This window comes from Anguilla anguilla, chromosome 18 (genome assembly GCF_013347855.1).
Source record: "Anguilla anguilla isolate fAngAng1 chromosome 18, fAngAng1.pri, whole genome shotgun sequence".
In the NCBI taxonomy this organism is placed as follows: Eukaryota; Metazoa; Chordata; class Actinopteri; order Anguilliformes; family Anguillidae; genus Anguilla; species Anguilla anguilla.
Genome location: NC_049218.1, coordinates 15973721 through 15986962, shown reverse-complemented (window position 1 = coordinate 15986962; position 13242 = coordinate 15973721). Strand labels below are relative to the sequence as shown.

At 41.3% G+C, this 13242-nt stretch overlaps 1 protein-coding gene across 2 annotated transcripts in view; it reads right to left on the bottom strand.

The window, feature by feature from the left end:
- The window catches only part of myom2b (myomesin 2b), a 37706-nt gene that overhangs the window by 14404 nt on the left and 10060 nt on the right, over positions 1-13242 (bottom strand). For both annotated transcript variants that reach the window (XM_035400279.1, XM_035400280.1), the window contains exons 10-27: positions 13039-13200; positions 12532-12673; positions 11746-11945; positions 9982-10035; positions 9065-9192; positions 8190-8373; positions 6429-6603; positions 5948-6069; positions 4807-4994; positions 4330-4456; positions 3740-3918; positions 3398-3512; positions 2366-2528; positions 1903-2009; positions 1531-1575; positions 809-945; positions 290-434; positions 123-185 (exon numbers count right to left, since the gene is read on the bottom strand). In XM_035400279.1, coding sequence (XP_035256170.1) covers positions 123-185; positions 290-434; positions 809-945; positions 1531-1575; positions 1903-2009; positions 2366-2528; positions 3398-3512; positions 3740-3918; positions 4330-4456; positions 4807-4994; positions 5948-6069; positions 6429-6603; positions 8190-8373; positions 9065-9192; positions 9982-10035; positions 11746-11945; positions 12532-12673; positions 13039-13200 — 2436 coding nt within the window. The remainder of the gene's footprint in view (positions 1-122; positions 186-289; positions 435-808; positions 946-1530; positions 1576-1902; positions 2010-2365; positions 2529-3397; positions 3513-3739; positions 3919-4329; positions 4457-4806; positions 4995-5947; positions 6070-6428; positions 6604-8189; positions 8374-9064; positions 9193-9981; positions 10036-11745; positions 11946-12531; positions 12674-13038; positions 13201-13242) is intronic.

The following is a 13242-nucleotide window of genomic DNA, read 5'->3' as shown; positions in this document are numbered from 1 at the left end:
TTTCTTAGTAAAGTTAAAAAAAAATCCAGCATAAATTACACCATACAGTTTCTCAAAGGCAATGTCGGTCTTGTTAAAAGATTAAGAGCTGAGCTTTTGGCTATTCCTCTATTCTGTGGTACCTTCTTTCACTCGGATGTACTCCCGTCTCTGAAACTCAGCTTCAGCAAGCGCTGCCTTGAAAGCTATAAAAAACAAAACAAGATAAAACATGAAGAATCGCTCAGTAAACTGCAAATCCCGGGAGTCAAAGCTGCTGAAGAATAGCCATGTAAGAGAACCATATTACCGTCTCCAATCAGGACCAAAGAGGACTGGTTCTTGCCCTTCCCATCCTGAATCTGGACCGTGTAGGTTCCCTCACTGTCCTCAGTGAAATGATCTTGCACCATCTCAATGATGCCTGTGGCCACATCGTGACTCATCTTGTATTGCTAAAACCAAAAAACATATGAACCGTCTTTTTTTAATACATATACATCTTCGTCATACTTGCCAATTACGAAGCAAAACCTTTTTTGTTTTAATGGAGAGCGAAATGTTAAAGACAAATGCGGATTGAATCCAGGCCTTAGGACATACATTAATAATGCATCCTTTATATATTAATTTTATGGCAAGTAACAGTATGTCATGGCCATTGAAATGGTAACACTCACAATAACCATGTGTTTTATAATTAGAAATAAAAGCTAACGAGAATATGTACCATCAATTTCAGAATCAGAAGCTATGCAATAACAAATATAAAGAGATCTGCATCGTTGTGCTTCTTCCGGCACAGAACACAGCCCTGTGGAGAGCCTACCTCACTGTTAACAAACTCTTTGTCATTCTTGAAGAATTTGTAAGTGACGGCAGAGGAAATGCTCTCTGCCTGCACCCAGAAACGCATGCGGCCTCTCTCCAGGATCTTATAGGACAGCTCACTCTTCAGAGGAATGACTGGAGGAGAGAGGGGAGAGGGGGGAGGGGGGAGGGGGGAGGAGATCAAACGAACAGTACCACAGACGGAAGCTCCCTCACCAAGCAGCTCTACTCCTGTCAGTCTGTCTGAAAGGCGTGGCCAACTGTCCATCAGTAGTTTCCCCTCCTCTGCCCAAAAGGCCTGAGTCTAAATTACTGCTATAACATCAAGGACCTCCCATTTTTGCACAGGTTCCTGTGTGTACACAGGAGCCCTTACACACAGAAGTCTGGAGATGTACTGCATGTCAACATACTGCAGTTCAGTCACAATGTGCTTATAATGGGATTACTGTAGATTTCACAAGGAAGCCAATGTTTACATGTGAAACTACTGTTTTCATTAAGGCACGTTTGAGGGGTGGGGTGGGGGGAGCTACTGTGTAAGACATTGGTGTCCTGGTTAAACTCTTTCTGAGCTGCACTCATCTCTGTCCTACTGCTTCATTCCAGGTGATCATGGACAGGGTGGGACACTTTCTCAATGCTTAAAATGTAAAGTTGTTTTTACCACCTGTTAATGTTCCTGTGTGAATGGGATAACATCCCAAAGATAAAACTTACTTGGGTGTCTGATGTCATAACTCTGAGCCAGCATTTTCTCGAGCTCTGAAAGAGGAAGTTAACAGACATACAGAAATATTTTCACAAATTAAAAAGGACAAATGGCAACAATAGCAAATAATCTTTTCTTATAAAGGCTTTTTTTACAATTATGCATGGAGGGAAAAAAACTACCAATGTTGATTCGTATGTGTTTGTATTATTAAAAGAAAACAGATAACTGTTCTATTATACTTCTAAGAAAATTTTAAACAGAAAACTCTTCTGATATCAATATTTATCATTACTTTAATTCACATGTCATGTGCTGGGTCACCCTAATAAACGGGGATCTGCTGAGTAGCTCAATAGAAATCTGTTTTCTTCACCCACCTTCAGGTGCGAGTACATAGCTGGAGGAGACATTGTTGGTGTGGGTAACAGCAACTGAGAAGGTTCCCACATCATCTTTGTCAGGGTTCTTGAAAATAAGCTTGGAGCTGGAAAACATGGGGAAGGGTTCTGTGCTTAACATAAATCTGTAATTACAGGCATTAATGACACATTTATTAGAACTATGTTTATAATACGCCGACCAGCGTCTGTTTTCAGGTACTGCTTGAAGGGAACTTTAATTTACTTATTATTTTATGTTCAATTTTTTTTTACAGTAGAAGAATGATTAAGATGTAATCTTGCCTGCGGCCCATTTGTGAGAGAATCCCCTGTAAAACCAGCCCATTTACACATCACATTCAGAGCAGACCCCCCTGCGGCGCTGCAATATGCTCAGGGTGAAACACATGCACCTGGAATCCCCTCTGGACAGGCCTCGGGCAGAAGGTTTCGCTCTCACCGGCTCCCTTCGGTTTTGATGGCAATTCCTTTCGAGAAGTCGGTGATTTCTTCATAGGATTTCTTCCAGACGAAGGATGAATTTTCAGACATTTCGCAGCTTTCAAAGGACAGGTATATGTCACCCGTCTCTGCATCGACCCCACACTGCACCTCCTGGATGCCTGATGGGTGAAAAGAATCCTGAGTGACCAATCACCATACACTGCCTGACCTTTGGACGGTTCTTCAACAAAGCTCTGGTTGTTAGCAGCCCAGCTGGGGATGGGGACATGTGTCTAGAGATTGCTTGGGCTGCCATTCCTCTGTCTCTCATCCTGGACCTTACAGGGGTACATAAACCTTTCCGCTCCATCTGCTCTCTCCACCTGAGACTCATCTCTGCCATTAGACCACCCTACCCACAGCTCTTCCTTTCCCACCATGCCCAATAATCCAGCCCCACTGACTCGCTGGTCAAATTACTCCTAAAAGCATTCATTTTTCACATTAAAATGCAAAATCGAAATAACTTGATCTTGATATTTTCCTGATTTCCACTGGGTGCGTCCCACTTAGCCTGGTACTTTTCCGATATAGCATCAGTACATCTGGCATAAATGTGTGCAGATTGATAACATCTTTCAGAAATCGTTCCCTAAGTTGTATAAACCCGAACCCAAGGCACCTGTATGATATATTTACATCTGCAGTGCTTGAAGATGAATAATTTATGATTTATACTTACAAGCATTTTATGGCTCCATATCACATACAGGCATTTTTAATTAATTACATGTATTATATCAAATGTATACACTGGCCTGGATTCAATCAACATTTGTTCTTCACATTGTGACTTATGATGTTAAGGTTTTTTTTTTTCTTTCTCCACAGAGCTAATTGTGAAGGATTGCTGAACGGTGTTTGTAAAGAAAAACCCCTTTAGTTTTTTTTAGAAGTTAATGAATAAATGTTGATTAAATCCAGTGTGGTGTCACAATGAATATAGGTTGTCACACAGGTGTATTTGTGCCGTTTGCTCAGTCAGTACCTTCCAGGGCCTTGGCAACCACCGGATCTGAGGCCATGGAGGCTTTTCCCACCCCTCCGTCATTTTGGGCATGTACCCGAAAGACATAGGATTCACCTTCTTCTAGCTGAGTCACCTGCAAATCAGATGTGATTCATTATACAACAACCTCATTGGAAATACTGGCAATCGATAGAATGCGGCATTGATCCGGATATTCACAAAGACTAATTTAAGGGAAATCTGGGACATGGCCAAGATCAAATTCCTCCGCTCACCCAAGGTTTGTTTCCGTGGAGACAAGAATAAACACAAATTGTACATTTTCATGCATTTCCACGTTGACTTTTAAGGGATGTTCACCTTCAAGTAGCGGTGGCTGACGGCAGTCTCGTTTGCGGTGGTCCAGGTGTCCGAGCCCTTCTTGGACATTTCCACAGTGTAGCCAGTGACCTCACTACTGCCTGCATATAACGGGGCCTTCCATTCAACCACCACAGAGTCATTCCTGATCTCACAGCAGGTCAGATCATAAGGTGGACCTGAAATTCAGACACAACACTCACCAGTGTAAGTCATGGCTGGCAGTACTTTGGTTTTGGATGCGCATGTGCTCAGTGTACACTGAGCATGGATGCATGCAGTTTGGGACACAGCAACCATTTTGTTTTGGATTTTCTCATAGCAATTAAAGCAACTAAATGAAAGCAACTTTTGCAAAGCTGCAAAAATACTGTGGAAAGCTGTCATTGTTGGGTCCAAGAAATATTGAGAAAAGAAAATGTCCGAATGACATACATTTTAGGGTGGGCATTCTGTGAGGAATGGAGAATCCAGTCCTCTTAATCTCAGAAGTGGTAGTTCATCAGTCTCTCATCCATAATGCATCTCTTTGGTACATATTTAACAGCAATTTTTATGTATGCATGTATATATATTTTGGACAATGGTACCTGGTTCTGGCATAGTCCAAGCCTGGCAGACAAAAGGAGAGCTAGGCTCTGATGGGTTCCCCACTCCAACAAAGCTCGCAGCATAAACCTGAAACTCATAGACTGCACCGCTCTTCTGATTCTCCACCTGCCCAGAAGGGAGGAGTAAAAAAAAGTAAAATAAATCATTGTGAAAATGTCACCTCAGTGGTACTGACTTGACTATTTTTGTGTAACATTCTTCATGACGTGCAATAAATCTTTAAGCTTCATACTGTAGCTTAACGTCATGCCTTCTAAGGATGCCACAGCTTTCAAAATGGCTGGCTGTTTATGCTTTGGAGAACTAAGCTGTTTATATCAGGGGCTTTTGTGTGGCTAAAATACTAGCTGAGACACTGGCCCTTTGCAAAGTGAAGTGCTCCACAGTCCAGAATTAAATACTGGCCATGGCAGTTATCATTATATAGTCAAAAGTGATTTATAAAAACAAGTCACCTTGAAGATTCTCTCCTTAATGGGAGGAATGTTGGTCTCCCTCCAGGTGTGATGGGAGACCTCCCTCTTATCCACATAGTAGTCTGTGACCTTGGCCCCGCCGGAGTGCTTCGGGGGTTTCCAGTTTATGATCATGGAGTTGCCGTCACAGAGGAGCAGGGCAATATCATAGGGGGAAGAGGGCACCTCTGAAATGGACAGGCAGTTTTTAAATCACCCTCCATCAGCAGATATGATTTCTGAAAGCCTGAATAACATCAAAAAAAATCCCTGTGCACTGAGATGTGCAATGTACTCTGGCAGCAATGTGCACTGTAATCAGGCACTAATTTGCAAATAAGCATACGTTATGAACTCAGCATATGTGCTCTTTGTAAATGCATGCTTCATACTGTTCAAGTAAATGCCAAATCCATTTCATAGGCTCTCTTTATAAGGCAGCAGTTTTTGGCAAATCATTATATCAGACAGATATACACTCTACACAGCCTGTGACTCATGTCCCGAACAGCACAGCATATTACTGCTTCTTTAATATTATCTAACATCAAATAGAGGTTTGATTAGGCTACTTTTGAAAAGGACATTTTCACGTGATGGGCTGGTATGATGGAATTTCAATTCTGTACTGCACCAGATACCTGGTGTGTTACCTGGTATGATGGCGTAACACATACACCAGAGAGGCGACGTATTTGTTGTGTAATCATGGTCTTAATCATTGGTCTTAATCTTATTTTATCTCGTTAATAAAACACTGATTAAAACAAATAAAACCCTGCTATTACCATAAATCCCCAGCTATAAATGCTTGTACGACACATATCATCCGTATTTGGTTTGGGGGATATGCGGCATTCGGGGGTGTTGCAGTTTGGAGGATGTGGGATTTCGTTAGGGTGTGGCAGTCAGGGGTGTAGAGTTTTGGGGTGATTTTGTTTGGGTGTGGCAGTCAGGGGTGTAGAGTTTTGGGGTGATTTTGTTTGGGTGTGGCAGTCAGGGGTGTAGAGTTTTGGGGTGATTTTGTTTGGGTGTGGCAGTCAGGGGTGTAGAGTTTTGGGGTGATTTTGTTTGGGTGTGGCAGTCAGGGGTGTAGAGTTTTGGGGTGATTTTGTGGGTTCCGCTGTGGGACGTTACTCACTCAGAGCCGCCTGGACAGAGAGGGGGGCTGATTCCTGGGACTCATCGCTCAGGCCCAGCTCATTGATCGCCTGCACGCGGAACGCGTAGGTCTCCCCTGTGGTCAAACCATGAACCACAAACCTGACCAAAGAAACAGCAGTTAGTTGGCTCTGACCTGCGTACAGTCCACATGGTTGCTCAGTGACAGCAATTATTCATATTGCCTCATGGTTGAGTGTTGATTACTTGGAGAGTCAGTGCGATTAAATATTACTGTTTGTGTAGTTTTGGTTTCCAGGGGGTATTTCATGAAGCAGGATAACCGATTTAGCTGGATAACTCCACTGCAACTGAGTAAAACCCAGAACAGCTCTTTTTACTTCAGTCTATGTTCCAGATCTGGGAGGGTTCCAGATTTTACTCAGTGCAGTTATCCAGCTAATTCAGAAATCTTGCTTTGGGAAACAGGGCCCTGGTATGTTTGTGTGGTTTTCACCTACCTGGTGTGTTTGTGTGGTTTGTGGTTGCAGGAGACCCAGTCCTTGGATCCCTTCACACAGCAATCAATATAATAACCAATCAGGTTGTTGGGGTGTTTGGGTGGATCCCATTGGACAAGAACAGATGTTTTTGTGTTTCTGGTAGCGACCACTTGACCAGGGGCAGAGGGAACACCTGGTGGACAAAATTAAGAGTCAGGGGTTACAATCAAATTCTTAAATTCTTTGTGTTCTTCTGAACACGTTGAAACACAAAAGTGGAGGAGAGAAGGAGCATTCATAAGTATAGAGTGGAAATGCAGGTGTGGTTATTTTGAGGGGCTTCTGGAAGCAAGCACTGTGAATCATAAGCTCAAAAAATTAGCAATAGCACTGAAATAATTTCAGTTCATTCCAAAAAAGGCAAGGGTACAAGACTGCTTATTGAAATCTATGATCTGAAGAATATGCATCAAAAAACTCCCTTTGCTGCGCCAACGTTTCCACTCTATTGAACATCCTTGTTCACTCCAGTGTCATTCCGGATTGAGCAGAGTGCAATTTTGGTATTTCAAATTGTAGAAAAAAAGCTTTTTTTTAATTTTAACTTCTGTTCCACACATTCCTTTACATGGACCTAGTCTACTGTAGTACAGCTATGCAGACAACACCAACATCAGAGGCTGTCGTCTCGCACCTTCTCAGAACTGAACACGTTTGGTCTTGAAAGTGTGAAACCTACACTGGTTCCAACACTTGTTATTCTGCCAAGAACTACTGAGCTCACGTTCTAAATAGTACATCAAGGCAGATACCGTAAGTCTCAATTCACCAGGAGAAGCCTGTTCCCAAGTCCGTTTGTTTATTAACAAGGACGCAAGAATGTTGGATGAGAACAAGCCCAGTCAGGCCATTTAGGCACAAAATAATTAATCTTAAGAAATGGTAATGTGTAGTTTATTAATAATAAATGTATGAACTGGCCAATATATATTTTTTTATATTGTTAAAAAAAGGGGAGGAGAGATACTTATTGGATTATTCTGTTCTGCTTTATTAAAGGGACAGTTAACTCTCTGGGTTTCTTGAAAATATTTTTTCAGATTTAGTGTATGTTTCTGATTGGGCCCAGTGAAGATAAATTTTACATTTACATTTTAGCCATTCAGCAGATGCTCTTATTCAGAGTGACTTATGCTGCTTAATTCTTAATCCATTTATACGGCTGTATATTTTACTGGAGTCATTCAGGTTAAGTACTTTGCTCAAAAGGTACAACAACAGTGAGCCATTTGAGATTCAAACCTACAACCTTGGTGTAATAAATCCAGTTCCCTCACCATTATGTTACACTCCCATAAATACTGTAGATATTTACAGAGGTGTCTGAGACCTAGCACATGGAACCTGAGACCGCGGCACTCAAAGGAAGCAGTATTGGCAGTCATGGCAGGCTGAAGTGGGCTACATGTGACCCAGATCTTTCACATAAGTTTGCTTAAATTATTCTTACTTTTGTTTTTAAAAAAGATTCATATGAAAAACCAATGCGGGATTCATTAAATGCGCACTGACCTATGTTTTTGTGCATATCCCAGGTGTATGAGATGGTGAATGTTGACAAATTTGTTTTTGTAAAACCATCACCATGCACGATGATCTCATATAGCAGCATCTTATACAATGGCAAACACATGAAACACCTGATACTGTAGAGTGGGTGAGAAAGCTTTCTTAATGTGTATACAGTGACGAGCACGCTCCTTTTCAGAGCAAACTCACCCTTCAGCTCCTGGGTCTGGACGGCTGGGGAAGGGGGGGAGGACTCGCTCAGGCCGTACATGTTCGCAGATAAAACGCGGAAGCTGTACAGCTTGCCCTCCGCCAGGTCGAACACAGCGTACCGCGGTGACCTCACCGGCACCTGGGTGTTCACCCTCTGCCAGGTTCCACTGTCAGCCAGAGACTGCGGGAAAGGACCTCACGCTAATTAAAAACTCATTATGACAACGGCAGCAAACAATCATGGCTCAATGTTCTGTTTCAGTAAATACTGTATTAAATTGCAGCGGAGAAGCTGGAAACTTCACTTTAACTTGTAGAACAACTACACACAGAACAACCTCAAATGTTTGATTAACTTGCAGCAAAGGCTTTTTACATTCATTAGACTTCATTATGTGATTGTTACATTATTTATTTAGTTATTGCTCTGATTAAAGACTTGGTATATTTTACTGTGGGGCAGGAAACAGTAGTGAACGGCAGAATGTCAGAAGGGTTTAAAAGGGATCAGACTGTACACACTTAATGCGGTTAAGCAGTGGTGGTGCATGCATATTGTAGTATAATGAGTAAGGAACTGTCACCTAGTATGATGGGGAATGGACTGTCACCCAAAGGTACCCTTGAGTAAGGTACTTAACCTAAATTTCTTCAGTACACTGTACTATACAGTGATGTACAAATGTATGCTACACAGTAAGATGCCCAGTGTTAATTCAACTCGACCAGCCTACACATGGTCCAATTGGGGCCACCTGTACCCTGTAAGTTGATTTAATACACAACATTTTACTGTGTATATAAAAATATGAAAGTTGTGTAAGTTGTGTCAGCTAAATGGCTGTAATGTAATGAGTATTTTGGGGACGAACCTTCTCGATGTAATACCACATAGGAGCGCGTCCTCGGTAGGCAGGCGGCTCCCAGCTGAGCACCACATATGTTCGGTCCGTCTCCGAGGCGTGGACGTTGGCAGGCGCTCCCGGGGGACTTCCCTCCGCTGCAGGTGAGAAACATCAAAGAGAACTGCCTTCGCTTCTGAAGCCCGGGAGCGGGCGGATGATTCATTACCTCTACGCCGCGCGACCTTCAATGCCCGCCTCAACGGGAGAAAAACACCCCGCGCATCGCACCGTTTACAATAAACGCCCACCTACTTTCCCCACCCGTTTACTGTGCTTCGTGCCTCAGGTTTGAAGCTCACTCTTGTGGTGGATGAGTGACATTGTGCCTCAGCCGTATTTAGCGGGTATGCGCTAGTCTGACGCAGGAAAATTCAATCACCTAAATCTGAAAGCATCACAGATGGTTTGAAGTTAGCATTCAGATATGACCCTCATCAAAAACTAATCAGCACCTCTCAGATGAGACCTAATTACAGGCAACATAATGATTGCTAATTATTGAAAGAGAGAATCATGAAAAGAAAAATTATAGAAGTGACATTTAGTGTGGTGTACATGTGTATATAATGAATTAACAGCATATAAAGCAGTGTAAAATCTGAAGGACATTAAATGGCTTTATTTAAAATTCATGTTTGATGCAATTAAGCATCAATAAGAAGGATTTATACTTGATTAGTTTGTCTATAATTAATAAGGTTTTTATTTTATTTTAGCACCATAAATGAAGTGAAGACAAAACAAGCGGCTTATAACGTTTGTACTATTAAATAATGGTAAACTATGTTAATTACTCATTCAGAAAAAGTAAAGGTTTGTGGAAATATTTTGGGCCTGAAAAAAAAAGCGTTTAAAAAGTGTTTAAGACAGACGTGCTACCGTACCTTCCAGGTCGTCATGATATGTCACAACATCCAGTTTTCCTCCCAGTTTCATGGCTGTTATAGAGAAAGAAGGGAGAGCCAGCATAACCTATGGGTTTCATACACAAATAGACCCACAGACACACAGACATGGTTTACATTTCAACTGATGTTTCATCTTAGCTGGTCAAGACAATTTCTCTAGATTCTCGTATTAATGCAGTTTATTGATTGTAATGACACAATGCATCATGTGGCCTAACCTGATTTAGTCTCATTAAAGTACGCAAATGCAATTGGGTGAATTTAAAGAGATAACAGCAAGCTGGAAATTATGATAAACTTCTGAACATGCCTGACCACTGTGGTTTAGATTGTAATCCAGACGACAGAAGGACCATGCTGTTATTTACAATACAGTTACTACAAATGATTAATTTAACTGATCCAGCAATAAAAATGGTATGTTTGTGGCAATATATTATTTATTATGTTTATTAATGACACCTGCCATTTAATGTGGACCCTTTGTGATACACATATTTACTGAATGCATTAAAACTACAGTTCTGTGTTTTGATTTATTAAAGGATCTTGCTGAAAGTGTTTAAGTTATGCATGTTTTTACCACTATCCTTAAATGTATTCTGCCTCGAGAGTCCTATGTGAGTAATTGTGCAGAACTATAAAACTTTAGCTCCAGTATGTGTTTTTATACTCAGCATGTCGAACTGTGCTGCATCTGTTCTCAGTCTAATGGAAACTATCATTATCCCTGCCGATTCATGACAACGTGATTCATTTGGACCTGTAAACCTTCAGTCGCCTGTATTCTTAACTCTAAATTCAAATTCCCCCCAATATGGACAGTTAAACAATAACCATATCTAGTTTGTGTTTCTTGAAGAGAGTTATATTTGTAAATCATAGCTTAGAATGAATGTTGCTTAAATCCATGTGTGGTGTAAAACAGTACAGTAACTGTTAGACCATATCTCTCTTTTCAACTGACTACTAAACATATTTCAGTTAACAGCTATCACAAACCTAGTGAAAGTTGGCAGTGAAAATTACATTTTTTTGGGTAGTTTGCACTAATCCAAAAAAGCCTTAAAAATATAGCCTCATAAGGCTGTAAATGATTATAATTAATTTACAAAGTAATTCATCTTAATTAACCTGAATGCTAAACGCTATTATTAATTTAAGAGGCTCTAAATCAACAAAGCCAATGAAACCCCTTGACTTGGGTCTTTTATAAACACACACACACACACACACACACACACATACACCTAAAACAACACATTCCATTAACAAAGATGTCAAGGCCAGAGTAATTAATAATTAAAAAGCTCAGCCAAAACTAATTAAAGGAGGGTTTTTTAACAAATAGCAGCCAGCACAGGGTGGTCCCAGGGTCATCCTTGAGAAACAAAGCCTGCTGCCGCTGTAATGCACTCGAGCCTTTCTAATGATTTAATGAAAATACTCAGTAAGAACATCCTGTCTGATTAGGAGTACAGGCAATTTAGCTCATCAACGCTCAACATTTTGTCTGCTAGAGAGCTTCCAGCACGTTGTCGAGCCTGATCTCCAACACCCCAACAGCTTCTACTGATACCTGCCCAGCCATTCCATTCATTGTTGACTCTAGGGGATAGAACACTTCCTGGTGGTGTGAAATATATCAGGAACCATTTTCCACCCAATTTGAATTAGCCTGAAGCACTGATTAGAATGCCTTGGAAAAGAAGGGTTGAGAAAGATGCGGTCGCTGTTTACCCTGCAGCCTTTCAAATTCAGTGGGGTCAACGGCGGCGATGGCATCAGACATCCTGGAAGGCCGGCTGATTCCGTGGGCATTCACTGCCCTAACACGGATATAGTAGGAGTGTCCTTCAAACAGGCTCGCTACAGGGTATTTGCAAATCTTAATGGGAGAGTCATTGCACTGAACCCAGTTATCAGTCCCAACTTCACATCTAGGAAAGAAAAACAAAAGTATGAATTATTCTCATTTTCATTAGTCCAAATGGGGAAAAACGTTCTTGCTGCTACGCTAGTGTGTTGTTTAGTCAGTGATGTTTTATTAAAAAGGTAGTATGGTATCATAACGTAAAAAAACCAGTCAGCCAATTAATATCTTCTGTTCTTCTTAAAGATTATATTTTGTGTTGCTATTTGTGTAAATATAATTTCCATCATTGCTATTCACCAGAGCTTTAGAATTTGGGTATGAAGTCATTCCAATTTTAATAATTTTAAATAATAATTGTAAAGTTAAATTCAAAATAGAAATTGTTTAGGATGATAAAATTATTATTTTTAATAATAAAATGATATAATATAAATATTTAGAATAATCACGTGTGTAATAGCAGCAGCAACAGTTATAGTTATAGGTTGCAGCAGCAGTAACGTTAATGGCAACAGCAGTAGCAGTTGCAGTAAGAGTAACAGTAGTGTGTGTGGCAGCAGTAGCAATGGTGGTAGCGGTATCAGTTGCAATAGCAGCAGTAGAGATAGCAGTACAATAGTACAATAAAATTTTTAAAAATTATTAGTCACTTGTCAACAAAGTATCCGATGATGGGGCCCTCGGTGGTGGTGTTGGGGGGTTTCCAGGACACAATGACATAATCTCTGTTGGCATCATGGATCTTTATGTCCATGGGGGCACCTGGGGCCTTTGGAACAGGGGGAGGCCCATCTGAAAGAGGGGTACACTGGGTTGACTCAACACAACAACTGCAAACGCTAGTTCTACTGCTCATCTGAAAGAGGGCTACACAGAGTCTGCTGAACACAACAGCACACATATACACACACGCACACATACAAACACACACACGCATGCACGCACACCCACGCAACACACACACACACGCACATTCCAGAGGCAGCTGATCTTGCACTCTTTGTGAGAGTGCCAAACACAAAGACACACCCCAGATCCTGTTCCAGCCCTACAAATCTGACATGGATACACTGATAAAGTTCTAAATTAAGAAGTGATAAGTAATGTGAACCCCTTCAAACAAGTTTGAAAGCAATGGCGATGGTCGTGCATTCTACCTGTCACAAAGACGTAAGCACTGTGCACAGCAGAGCCCCCTTTTGTCACCATTCGGAGAGTGTAAAGGCCCTCATCATCCTTGTACAGCTGAGGCAGAGTCAACTTAACAACCCCGCCCCCTGCCTCAATCTTTGCCCACTTGGATTCTTTCAGCAGGTGTTCTGGAAGAGAAAAAGAAAAAAGATTAAGCCTGGCCATTCGTA